This window comes from Mirounga angustirostris, unplaced genomic scaffold (assembly GCF_029215605.1).
Source record: "Mirounga angustirostris isolate CCGP_5_RB_7025 unplaced genomic scaffold, mMirAng1.0.hap1 SCAF_8, whole genome shotgun sequence".
Classification (NCBI taxonomy): domain Eukaryota; kingdom Metazoa; phylum Chordata; class Mammalia; order Carnivora; family Phocidae; genus Mirounga; species Mirounga angustirostris.
The window spans coordinates 100,076,017-100,090,020 of NW_026991716.1; the positions used below are offsets into that span (position 1 = coordinate 100,076,017).

Here is a 14,004-nt window from a genome sequence, read left to right on the forward strand (position 1 = left end):
ATTTTTATTCTCCAGTTTATGTCTAAATGTAATAAATAATTTAAGAGATTTACCATCACTTCCTTCATATAAAAAAAGGAAAAATCTGAAGGAGTTTAATGGTATAGTGTAGGCAGTAAAAAGATGACACTATGAAAATTAAAATATTACTGGAGCCATGAATTTATAAGATTTTTAAGTATTCTCTCTCCATCAAACTACCCGGCCTTTTTTTCTTTTTTTTAATGCTACAACATTAAATTTTTGGATCATGTTGGAGACTATAGACCAAAATGTCTCCATAACAATGCCAAGGAAATACCAGAGAATTGAATATTTCCAGATGAGCCCACAGGCAATTCCAATATCCAGGTATTCGAACCTCATTTACTATTCTTTTTTTTTTTTTTTTTTGAGACTAGGTGTTTTCAATGGGAGAACACAATAACACATTGTTGTTAAAAACACCATTCTAGTTCACATAATGTATCATTGCAGAGTCCTTAAAAATCACCATGGACACACTCTCAGACAAGCGTTTTGGTCCAGAAACCATATGCTCAACTAGACTGTGAAAAACCTTATTGCAGATAGGGCATGTGCTTGGCAAAGCCAGGGATCACCAGCTGGGCACTGCTTCCTCAAGGAAGCTCCAGCTGGGTGACACTATGGCATCCTTCCAAGGGCAATGGTTCCTTTTGGGCCATCAGAGAATCGGAAGAGTTTTGGCCCCTTATGGTTCAGTTGATCCATGTAGTCACCATGCAGACATGCGTTGTGAGTGGATGTGAATGTGCTCAGCCTGATACTTCCCCACGCTCATTCTTTGGTGTCCTTTGTGACACCTTCCCACCCACCACGGCCCAGTTTGCAGATTGCTGGTCACCTCGATTTTACTTTGTTTTCCATGATACAATATTCAGGTTCCACAGCTCTTAGGAATCCATTCTGTGCTTCTTTCGACCTTAGGTAATATAAACCTATTTTCTTCCTAACCTTCTTAAAAGAGGCTTAATGGAATTTTGAATTTTTCCTATTGCAAAAATTCTTAGGTTTTTGTCAAAAGAGATTTGAAATACCACATGAAATGAGGTACTCACATCCTTCACCACCACCTCCAAATAACTGAATTACATAAATAAAACATTACATAGAAAGAGCTTTGCTACAATTTATGGGAGGTAAATTTAACAAGAACTGGCTCATTGTAGGAAAATTCAACTTATCTTTTCCCGATCCTTTTATTCTATACGGGGAAAGAAATTTATGTCAGCTTAAAAAAAATCTATTACTGCTTCTCATAACTGAATCCATTATTTTTCTCTATGATCCATCAGGCAAAAACAAGAACAATAGATTGCTTTGACAGAACCTTGAATATAAACGTCTCCAAGAATCAAACGTAGTAAGTTAAACCGGTTTCAGGTATTATTAAAACAAGAAAGGATAACCTTCTCTATACATTTCAAAATCAGATCTTACTAAGAAAGTTATTATTATTAGCTGCTAAAAAAAAGACAGATTATATAGTAGTTGAATTTTCACAATTAGACTCTGACTTTAAACAAATGAAGTTGTCCTATACATAGTCAACTGACTTAAACAACTAGTGTTGACCTTATCTTATAAATCTTTCCTATTTATAAAAAAAAGTCGAGGGGCTCTATTATCAATAGCTCCACATGACCCATTTCAGTTGCAGAGAAGTCTGAATGTATGTACACACACCTACCTACAACTGGGATTTTCTCCTTAATGGATACCTATCCAGCATCTGATTTTATTCCGATAAGCCAACCTCCCAACTTGTCTCCAGGAAAAAGGGCCACATGTCCAGTTTCAGTGGCAGAACTTATTCTAAGCCAATCAGCACATAACATTCACGTTAAGTCTATTATTCATCAGCATATGACCCAATTTGTCTAACGAGAAAAAAGAATGATTTTCTTTAAAGATTTATTTATTTGAGAGAGAGACAGAGAGAGTAGGGGGAGAAGACCAGATGGAGAGGGAGAGAGAGTCTTAAGCCGACTCCCTGCTGAGCACGGAGCCCGACACAGGGCTCAGTCTCACAACCCTGAGATCACGACCTGAGCTGAAACCAAGAGTCGGAGGCTTAACTGACTGCACTACCCAGGAGCCCCCAAAAAGAATGCTTCTTATGCAAGCTGAAAATGCAGAGAGAGAGGTTTCCCATTTTCCGCTACTAGATGAGGAGAAAAGAACAGGGAGCCCCAGCTGCTACTGAGCCATCTGGGACTTTGAGAATGAGGACAATGCTGGTGACAGAGAAGATAGCTGGAAGGAAAGTGGGTCCCCGTCACTATCACTGAAGTGCCAATGATATGGTACCTGAAGCCCTCTCTACCTCCAGCCTTCCAGGTAGAGCTCACACATTTACTTCTTAATACTTCATCCACTTTGAATTTGGGTTTCTGTAACTGTTGAGATATGTTCTTCTCCTTTAAAGATGAGAGAATATACTCAAAATCTTCTGTCTTTTCATGGCTTGTTTCATTCATATTGCTTTACAGCAGAGATCTTTGAATATATACTCGATTCTGAAACTACCTTTGAGAACTCTCCCTAATCATCTTATGGGGCACAAAATTTGATCCACCTGTTGCTTAAGAAGACAGTAACATGCTTACAAAGGTTAATGCACATTTAAGATGAGTAAAAACCCTCTTGTCCTACCAGACAGAAAATATAGCTTCATAACCAAGGTCAGACCTTATTCTTAGCCTCTAGTTCGAAAACTGAGCTTGACCTGCACTATAATCAATTTAAAACTCTGGCCTAAATGCCAAAGGTTCATCTTTTAAAAAATTATTCAGGAATCTCAGCCATAGCAATCCTACTGCTCTCCTCTCCTGTTCCTAAACTATTTTATACTTATTTCTCAGATTTTGCAGGCCACTAGATGTTTCTCACATATTTCCATAGATAATAACTCATCTGCTTTGCAATCTGATTCTTAACATTATGAGATTAAAACTAATGTAGATGATTCTCAGATGACACATACTGAGGTACAGAAAAATCCCATCATTTCCTTCTACAAAATGAGAGAAATTTTAATTCTTTTTCTCAACAGCTGCTTCATTTTTTTATGCATAGGAAAAAATATGTGCAATTGCTCCAAGTACAATCAAGTCATTTCACATGGCTTTACCATCATTGTAGTTACAGGATATTTTAAAAGAGAAAAAAAAATCTCAAAGCACAGGTCCTGCTGTGCAGCAAAGCAATCAGATTCCTTCATAATAACAGCCTGATGGGATTCAGCAATCCGAGGAATAATGAATAACCACTCTAATCAGTAAACAGGAAAATGCTACAATAGTCACTGAGTAAAAATTGACTATCATCTGTTGATCCTCTTGATCGGTATTTCAAACAATAAATAGAAATGTTTAAGTATTTTTTAAAAAGAAAAATAACTGTGTTTCTGTGTTTGATTTTTGCCAGGCAGTGATAAAATATCATCTTAGACTGTCGTGCAGTGTTGCCCAGTCACGTATAATGCACCTATAATCTTCTTCATAATACACAGACACACTGACCCTATCACTCGAATATGTCAAGGTAAGTTCTTCTGGCAGTTGATTAATAAGGTTGTATTTCTGGACTGATTATTGAACTCTTTTGTTACTTGATTATTTAATGTTCTTCTTCAGTGTTCATCTTACGAAGTTATTTGTATCTGAAAATGAAAAGTCTGTTTCAAAATAGTCTTCAAGTTCCCAATGCAGTTTCTCAAATGTTGGCCGTTCCTTAGGCTCTGCGTTCCAACACTCCCACATGATGTTGTAGAACTGTGGTGGACAGTTAGGTGGTTGAGGGAGTCTATAGTTTTGACCCAACATCTGGATTACCTGAGCACCTGTCATGCCTAAATAACATAGAAAGGAACCAACAAAAAACAAGTTAAAGTTCAGGGTCTTAAATTCATAGATAATTATATTCAAGATTACAGAGCAAACTGATTTCCTTGGTGAAGCTATGAGGTCTACCATCCCCTTCCCAGGCTGCAGAGATTAAACTACATCTTGCAGCAAGTAATGTCCATAAGACTGCAATTCAAGAGCAAAGGAGAAAGGGGCAATAAACTACCTCATTAATGCAAATCATCATCATCAAATTTTATCTATTATGCTCCCACAGGCACATGGTATGGTCAGCCCCATAACTCTGCCCTCTAAGTCTGGGCAAAGCAGTTAAAGTCACACCTAAGTAAGTGACCTGCAGCAGAAAGGCCCACTTCAGAATTAATTACTCACCACTATAAGGCACTTTGCCATAAGTAATGATTTCATAAAGAAGGATTCCAAATGACCACACATCGGACTTAATGCTGAATTTATTACCACGAATGGCTTCGGGCGCAGTCCACTTCACTGGCAGCTTTATTTCTTGTTTGGATTCATAGATGTCTTCATTATCTACCTGTTAATGCATTAAGGAATCAAGCCAAGTTCAAGTGATATATATATATTTTTTTTTGCTACCCTCATTTCACATTAAACCTGTTTAATGTGTAGCCTGTTTCACATTAAAATTTAGAGGGAAAAGTTTCAAAATGAGCTTAGTTCAATTGATAATTATAGTAGCAAATTCCAAATCTGGCTTATAAGATGGAGAAATCTATGAGAAGTCATTAATAAAATATTATTTAAGAGCCTACTATGTGCTAAAAACAGCACTGAGAGGAGCACTCTACTGCATGTGGGAGAACTCACGTGTGATGGTCTTCAGCAAATTTAAAAAAAGGAAAGCAAAGTCTGTCTGTTTCCAGACTTACTGTTGGTATTGGAGAGCCACTGACTTTAATAATTACCATGTTGCCACTTTCTGATACTGAAAAGTAGGATCCAAATTATTTAAATTAATATATCAAGTCACTGAGCTTCTAATTAACTTATAAAAAAGGTAATGAATTCATGAAGATCAAAAGAGAATCACTTATATGTTGTGTTTCATGTTCCACACCCATATTTGTAGGGCACAAGGTAGAAATTAAAAATTAAATTCAGAGAAAAACACCTAATAGTATGTCACTAATGTCAGTGTCTTTTGGCCTGATGTCATGACATGGGGAGAGGGGCAGTAATTAAAAAGTCAGTGATTGCTAAAGAGTTCTGGCAGTGTGAATATTAATCTGGCAGAAAGTGAGCAAAGGTGGATGGGGTAACTATACAAAATGTGCTGCTTTTTGTAAGGAAAATTGAGGCAAACCAACAGAGGCTCCTGTACTGAAAAGCAGATCATTAATCCAACCACAAACTTAATCACATACTTTCCCATCTGGTTAGGCATCATTTTCTCTGTTTCTTTCTCCTTGGTGAAGAAATAGAAACAGGAGGTAGTTTATCTGTAAGGCCTTGGGCTATTGAAGTGTTCTACAGACCACAGAACTTGGAGAAACATTATTCTGAAGAACAACAGTAAATCTATTAGTCTGCTGGTATGTTAGACTTCTGACCTGTGACAAAACCTAGTTAGAACAAAACAAAATTCACCTTAAAAACTCTTGCAAGTCCAAAATCTGCAACTTTGTAGATATTATGTTCACCAACCAGGACATTTCTGGCAGCCAGATCTCGATGAATGTAGTTCTGGGACTCCAGATAAGCCATCCCAGAGGCAACCTGCGCAGCCATGTCTACCTGCTGAGTCAGATGGATTTTTGTCCCAGCATCATCTGAGCAATAAGAGAAAGTAAGAGATTGACTTTGGAGAACATGTGAATTATTGAAGTGAATTCTGAGAATTTTGATGAATGAGCTGTCGGTGGGATTAAGTGCCATAGCACTGATCTGTTGAGCAAAGAAACATAATTAATACAGACCATTCATTTCCTGTGAAGGGTCAATGAGGCAACAATTTTCAGAGTCCAAACACATTCCAAGGCTGTGGCCCTCTCTCCCCTGAAGGAACATTCCACAGAGAAAGAAACAACAGTATCACGTAATTCGAATACAGCTCTAAAGATCTGAAAGAGTCCAGGTATTGCCATTTTCCATAGCACGCATCATTGACTCATCTCTTCATGGAAAAGTTACTTGGTTACTTGGTTGCCTCTAGATTTCCTTCAAACATTTCATAATTTTAGTCTTTGAAGCTATAAAATAATACTAACTTGCATGGCTGAGCCAATGAAAAGTTCTCATTCTTCCATCATATTGGGTTTTTTTTTTTTTCTATCATATTGTTCTTAAAAACTAGCTCACTAACAAAAATGAAGGGTCTATCAGTATTTATAAAATGTGTATGTTACATTTGTACTCCATTAAGCTTGATATACTTTTTTTTTAATTTCCTTTTTTAAGCCTGTTATTCTTAGAAATAGTTCACTCATCTCTCCAGGCACGGACATGCCTTTAATAGACATAGTTTCTACCACTACTCATCCTATATAATTAAGTTTAGGAAAGTAGACTCAGTTTGATCATTAATAGAGGGGTTAGGGTTATTCTTTGCTGACTCTGTGCAGTGGGGTCAGCCATCCCTGGATACTGTTTAGCTACCATACTCTTAGTAGATGTCTTCAGATTTCTGAAGAATTAAAAAGGTCTCCTATAAATCCAAACTATCATCATCCCTGACTCAATAAGCCAAATATTACCAAAACTGTGTTGAATTCACGGTCAAGAGTCTTAGATACAACTTGACTTGAAAGGTAACTCTAGCTCAGGGGTTAGAAAACTGGCTTGAGGCTAGAGTGCCAAGATCTGGATCAGAGCTTTGCCTCACATTTCTTCCTGACCTCAGGCAAGCTGTTTAACACTCCTGTGCCTCCGTTTCTTCATCTATATAGTGGTCATTGTAATTCCCTTATGGTATTAGTTGTTAAAATGAGAATTAAAATGAGTTAATACATGTAAAACACTTAAAGCAGAACCTGGCACCTAGAAAGAACTCAGTAAATCCTACCTGTTTTTATTATCATTGCTGCTGCCTAAGCAGAATTAAACAGTTTAGGAATTGTTAAGGTAGAGATGCATATGGATTACCCAAATGGAAATGCCTAAATGAAGACAAACATATGGCTCTGGAGCTCACATGCAGCTAAAGATACCAACTTAACAGTCATAGTTTGTGGGTAGAGTTAAACATTAGAAGTGGGTGAGACTGTTAGGAAGTGACAGAATCATGAGAAACACCAACATTTCGGGTGGACAGAGGAAGATAAACCTACAAGAAGACTGAGAAAAATCAGCCGGAAGAATGAAAGATAAACCAGAAGAGAGCATCCTAACAGTCAAAGGTTTTGAGAAAGTCACCACCATTGTCAAATTCCACAAGTCAGTCCAGCAAGATAAGGTCTAAAAGGTATTTATTAAATATTACTAGGCAGTCATTGGTGACCTTAGTGTTATAAAGAGCACTTTCACTGGAGATGGGGGATAAGGGGTTGAGGGCAGAATGGGAGCTGAGAATATGGAGACAACAATTTCCAAACCCTAGTCAAGAAGGGAAGACAACAGGGAGTTGGCAGAGAATAAGTCAAGGGAAAGCAATTAGCAGGAAATTCATGATTGTGAGAGGCTGTCAATGACATGGTACTCAGGGGGTTTCTGGAGTGCTAGCCCCGTTCTCATTCTTGATTTGTACAGTGGCCATACCATTGTTTATTGCTCACTTCTAATTAATGATAAATTATACTATATGATGTGTGTCCTTTATGCATGCCATCTTTTCAATAAAAAATGAAATAAATAGGGGCACATGGGTGGCTCAGTTGGTTAAGCATCTGCCTTTGGCTCAGGTCATGATCCCAGGGTCCTGGGATGGAGCCCCACATCGGGCTCCCTGATCAGTGGAGTGTCTGCTTCTCCCTCTCCCTCTGCCCCTGCTTGTGTTCCCTCTCTCGCTGTCTCTCTCTCTGTCAAATAAATAAATAAAATCTTTTAAAATAATGAAATAAATAGAGTTGAGGACATTTTTTTAATGGTATAGATCTAAGCACTCTGTGTGCATACATACATATATATTTATTTTTTAACGCAAGCAGCATATTTAAATACTATGTGTGGTGAAACTAAGTGCTCACTGACCCTTTTCTTTTGCCCTTTTCTTCCTGGGCAAACATAGAAGACTATGTTGCCCATCTTCCCTAGCAGTTAAATTGGGCCATGTCACTAATTCTGTGCACTGCAATGTGTGCAAAAGAGCACGTTCGTCACTTACAGGCCTGATCCTTAAAATCTCCCACATTTTTGTAGCTAGAAGAAATACATTTTGAAATGGCAGGGCCACATAATGAAAGAAGTCTAAATCCCTATGTCACCATTTCAAGAAAGCCATGTAGCAAAGCAAGTCTGATGCATATCAAAAATGCATATTTTTGTTATGTCACTAAAATGTTTGAATTGTATATTACAGCAGCTAATATTGATCATTCAGTATAAAATGAGATGTAAGCAAAAAGACAAAACATAACTTTTTTAAAAAAGATTTTATTTATTGGGGCACCTGGGTGGCTCAGTCAGTTAAGTGTCTGCCTTCTGCTTGGGTCATGATCTCAGGGTCCTGGGATGGAGCCCCGAGTCGGGCTCACTGCTCATCGGGGAGTCTGCTTCTCCCTCTCCCTCTATCCCTCTCCTCTGCTTGTGCCTTCTCTCTCTCTCTCAAATAAATAAAAAGATTTTATTTATTTATTTATTTACTTACTTACTTATTTATGTATTGAGAGAGAGAGAGAGAGCAGGGGGAAGGGCAGAGGGAGAGAGAGAATCTCAAGCAGACTCCACGCTAAGCATGGAGCCCATCACAGGTCTCGATCTCACACCTGAGATCATGGTCTGAGAGTCAGACGCTTAACTGACCGAGCCACCCAGGTGCCCCAAAGACAGAGCATAACTTAGTGTGCAGCATAATGGCAAAGTATTGCTGCTCTATTGGCCAAAATAGCTATGCCTTTTGATGCCAAATTAACTCAATATGAAAAGAAATGTACAAACGTCAAGATAAACTGGTGACTAGTCCTAGGTCAAGTGATAGACAGTTTCTAAAATGGCTTCTCATATTCTCTATTTCCTGGTATTTGTGCTCTTATGAAATTCCCTTCCATTAAATGTGGTTTGGACCACTGACTCACTTTTAACAAATAAAATACAGCAGAAGTGATGGGGTATGACTTCCAAGATAAATTATAAAAGACTGTGGCTTCATCCTGCAGGCACTCTCCTCTCTCTTGCTCTCTCACTTGTTCACTCTGATGAAGCCAACTGCCATGTTGTAAGTTGCCCTATGGAGAGGTCCACGTACCAAGGATCATAGGGCAGCTTCAGGCCAACAACCAGCAAGAAACTGGCTTCCTCTGTCCAACAGCCCTGGAGAAACCAATTCCTGCCAACAATCACATGAGTGAGCTTGGAAATAGATCAACCTCCCCTAGAGCCTTCAGATAACTGAAGCATCTGCCAACACCTGACTGCAGTCTTGTGAGAAACCCGGGCGTAGAAGACCCAGCTCAGCTGTACCTGGATTCCTGACCACAGAAACTGTGAGATAATAAATGCTTGCTGTTTTAAGCCACTAAGTTCTGGGTAACTTGTTGTGCAGCAATAGATAATGAATATAGGTTCACGTTAAGAAACTAATGCCAGTGTTATGCATACAGTTAAAAGCATAGACTACGGAGCCAGACTTCTGGGTTTGAATTCTGGCTCAACCACCTTGGATAAGTTATTAACCTCTCCATCCCTCAGCTTCTTCCACTGTAAGGTGGAAATGATGATAACAATAATAATAATAATACTCATCTCATCGGGTTGTTAGAAGAATGAACTAAGTTAATATTTGTACAACACTTAGAAAATGCCTGGCAGGGGTGCCTGGGTAGTTAAGCAGGCGATTAACCTTAATCAGTTGGTTAAGCATCTGATTCTTGGTTTCAGCTCAGGTCATGATCTCAGGGTCGTGGGATTGAGCCCTGCATCTGGCTCCATGCTCAGTGCAGAGTCTGCTTGTCCCGCTCCCTCTCCTTCTGTTCCTGACCCCCTCCCCCCACCACTCATGTGATCACTCTCTCACTCTCTCCAATAAATAAATAAATAAATAAATAAATAAATAAATAAATAAATAAATAAATAAATAAATCTTTAAGAAAGAAAGAAAGAAAGAAAAATGCCTGGCACATAGTAAATACTATACGGTGGCTTTTTTTTTTTAAAGGAAAAAAATGAATATATATGCACCTCTCCTACCACTATCCCATATGGTTGATTTTCACTACATCACCTCATTTTATGCTCAGAACTACTGAAGTAAGTATTGTTATTATTTGTCCCCTTCCATAGCAGTTTCTGCTACTTAGAAGAACAAGTAATAAGTTGTAGAGTGGAGATTCAAGTTCGGGCATGTTTGAGGTTGAAATCTCACGCTCTTAAAAACTATTCTATAAAAAAAAAGAAGTAGAAGGTAGAGGGAGGGGAAGAATGAAGCGGGGGAAATCGGAGGGGTAGACGAACCATGAGACACGATGGACTCTGAAAAACAAAGTGAGGGTTCTAGAGGGGAGGGGGGTGGGAGGATGGGTTAGCCTGGTGGTGGGTATTGAGGAGGGCACATTCTGCATGGAGCACTGGGTGTTATGCACAAACAATGAATCATGGAACACTTCATCTAAAACTAATGATGTAATGTATGGGGATTAACATAAGAATAAAAATAAAATAATAAAATATATATACTCAGAAAAAAAAAACAAAACTATTCTATACTCCTTCCTAAAACTTACCTTACACATGATTCCTGAGCACCGGACTGGTGGGGCTACAGTTGTAGGTCAGCTAAAGAGTATCTCAATGAAAATACTCCTGTCTACTTTAGGCCATCTAAGTGAACTGTCCATGAGATTGATTAACAACATGCTAGGACTCTATTTATTTTAAAAAATATGTATGTACGTAAAAAAAAAATGCAGGTATTTATTCTTTTTAAATTTCAATAAGAAATACCTGACATCAATTACCCTCAAAGCTGAAGTTTTTTGACAAGCCTCTTCCATTTTGGAGAAATTTATTACAAAAAAATATTTAGCCAAGCTTAGGGACTACAAAGCTGGTTCTATGGAAAAATATGTATGTCCTTTCAACTATCAAATACGACATCTAATCCTATTACAGTGGATATAAAAAGTTTTCACTGACAGGCACAATAGAGAAGAAAATTGAGTAATAACACGTTTTCTACCCTGAGAGACTGCAGTGGCCTGGGAAGTGCCCAAGTAAACTTCAGAACACACTTCCAGTACAACAGCCAGTTGTCAAAATTGATATAAAGGCCTGTGACAATTTACATCTGCCACAAGAAAATATTTTCAGTTATGTTCCATTACTCAAGAGTCTTTCATCTTATAACAGTTATCATGGTAGGCTGTTTAAGAGGGCAGATTCATTTTAAGATCACTTTGTTGAATTTAAGCCCTCTTGATTGGGAAGGGATTGTCTGTAATGAGCATCTCTTCATTACTCCTCATGGCTACTAAGTATCTTGACAAATGAAGGCCTTGGTAAACTTGACCCTTAAGGTCCAACTCAGAATATGACAGGGTTTGTGCTGACCCCTGAGTAAAACACATCAACAAACCACAAAAATCCTCACTGTCAAAGGAGTTCATAATTAATAAGTGGATCTTGTCAAGCTGACACAAACACTGACAAACTAAAGTGTCTCGAAACAAGCTCAACCCCGAGTCTTGATATTAGGTTCAGAATAGCCCCACTTAATTTATCCATTAATTTTCTCATTCAGTCAGTCAACACATACATAATTAGTGCACACCTTCTATGTGCCTGACACTGTTCTATCACTAAAACAAAGAAAAATCTCTAACCTCCTGGAGTTGTATTTTAGAAGGTACTTACAATAAGCCACAAAACAAAGTCATACATTATAAGATGATCAGCAGCTAAGAAAAGAAAACAAAAAAAAAAAAGCAGGAAAGAAGCATACAAAGAGATAGAAGAAGATTAAATTTTAGAATTCAGAGGGTGACCAGTGAAGGACTCACCATAATGGGAACATCCGAGGAAAGACTGCAGAAGTGAGGAAGTGAGCTATAGGGATGTTAATGGGGGTGAAATTCAGATAGAGGAAGGAGCAAGTGCAAAGGGCCTGAAGCAAAGCACATGTGGAAGATATGAAGAGCAGCAAAAGGCAATGCAGCTGACAGAGTCAAGGGAGATAACGGAGACGTTGGGGGAGATGTGGAGACAAGGGAGAGAGGTAATGGAGAGCTGGGCCATGTAGGACTTTAGAGGTTGTACACAGAGAACCAGTGAAAGTCACTGAGGCTTTGAGCTGAAGAGGGACACGATCTGATTTACATTTTAACAGGATCTCTCCAACTCCTGTGTTGAGAAGAGACCGAGAGGAGCAAGAACCAAAAGAGGGAGACCACTTAGGAGGCTGCTGCACCATCCAGAAGAGAGCTGATGATGGCTTGGACCAGGGTGGGTGTGCAGAGAGGTGCAAAATTCTGGATATATTTTGAAAAAAGTCAACTGGATTTGCTGACTGGTTAGATGGAGGCTGTGAGAAGAAGTAGAGATGATCCAAGAGATTAGGCTGAGTGTTGACATCGTCAAAGAAGGAAAGACCACAAGAGCAGCCAATTATTGAGGATAATATAAAATCAGTTTTGGACATGTTGTTTTGAGATTTTTAATGGACATATGTAGTAGAAATTCTGGCTGTTCACAAACATTTATTTTTTTCTCCTTTCAACCACGTTAGAGGATTGTACTACCCTATTCCCTCTGACTTGGTTTGACCAGATAAAAAGGCACAGAAGTTATCTCTGCATCTCCCGACTGGAGCTCTAAGAGCCAGAACGAGATTAGTCTCATCCCCTTCCCCTGCCAAGGTGATCAAAACACCTGAGCCACCAACCAATCTATTTTGCACACATAATATGAGCAAGAAATAAATGCCTCTGGGATTTGGGAGACGGGGTGCTGCTGCATCACATCTATGTTATCCAGAGAAGCATTCAAGTAGAGTCAAGAAAGCAGTTGGATTTATGATTCTGAAGTAATGGAGGGATGTAATTTGAGAAATCTTTGATATATAAATGTTATTTAACCCTGAGACTGACTGAGCTTAGCAAGGGAACTAGTGATGTTGCAAAATTCCAAAATGTTGAGAGATCTGAGAAATGAGAGAAATCACATAGATGGGAGAAGAACCAACAAAAAAGAGAGGAGGAAAAGCCATTGAGTGAAGTGTCCTGGAAGCCAAATGAAGGAAGTGCTTCCATTATTTCAAGTCCATTGAAATAAATGCTATGAACAGGTCTGAGGACTGAGAATTGACTATTAGATTTACCATCGTGATTGTTACAAGTGGCCTTGACAAAGCATTTTTATTAAAGATGACCCAAGATGGCTACTGTACTTTTGTCCCTGGAAATAAGGCAAAAGGGGTCAATGGCTGAGGTTAGTCTTACTCTGGTGGCTAATATATTCTGATATTGTTAAATTTGCTATCTTTATGCAAATGAGCTAGGCATATTTTTTTAACAGCATTTAACAGGCCCATGTTCTTTGTTCTCTTTTCCACCTTTGCGATTTAATACCACCAGCTTCACAAGTCACCCTGAAATCAGAGAATACTCTTATCTTTCTAATATCTTTGTTCTATTAGTCTCACCTCCCTTTACCTCTACACGTTCTATCAATCCGACTCTGACATTTCAAGAAAGCATAGAAAAAGTCTCTTTTTTAAGCATGAATTATTCTCTCAGTACTTGATCTCCACTACTTTGAACATCTCATTTTAATACTCATTATATTGTTGCATATTAAATTATTCATTTGTAATAAACATCAAAATTTTACAATGCCCTTAAGTCTGCTCTGACTACAGGAAGCAGATGTAGAAATAAAGCAATAGTATATTTCTGCTTTTTAGTCTGAAAATTCTACTGTTGCCTAGCCGTGGAAGTATTTTAAATACCAACAAGTACAATGTTGTCAAACACTGGCAAAGGAAAAAGAATGAGAGTACCTCTCC

At 38.4% G+C, this 14,004-nt stretch overlaps 1 protein-coding gene across 1 annotated transcript in view; it reads right to left on the reverse strand.

The window, feature by feature from the left end:
• Positions 1-827: 827 nt before the first annotated feature.
• FRK (fyn related Src family tyrosine kinase) overlaps positions 828-14,004 on the reverse strand; it is a 102,541-nt gene continuing 89,364 nt past the window's right edge. Inside the window, exons 6-8 of the mRNA XM_045866051.2 lie at positions 5,502-5,683; positions 4,263-4,428; positions 828-3,874 (exon numbers count right to left, since the gene is read on the reverse strand). Coding sequence (XP_045722007.1) covers positions 3,663-3,874; positions 4,263-4,428; positions 5,502-5,683 — 560 coding nt within the window. The 3' untranslated portion in view covers positions 828-3,662. The remainder of the gene's footprint in view (positions 3,875-4,262; positions 4,429-5,501; positions 5,684-14,004) is intronic.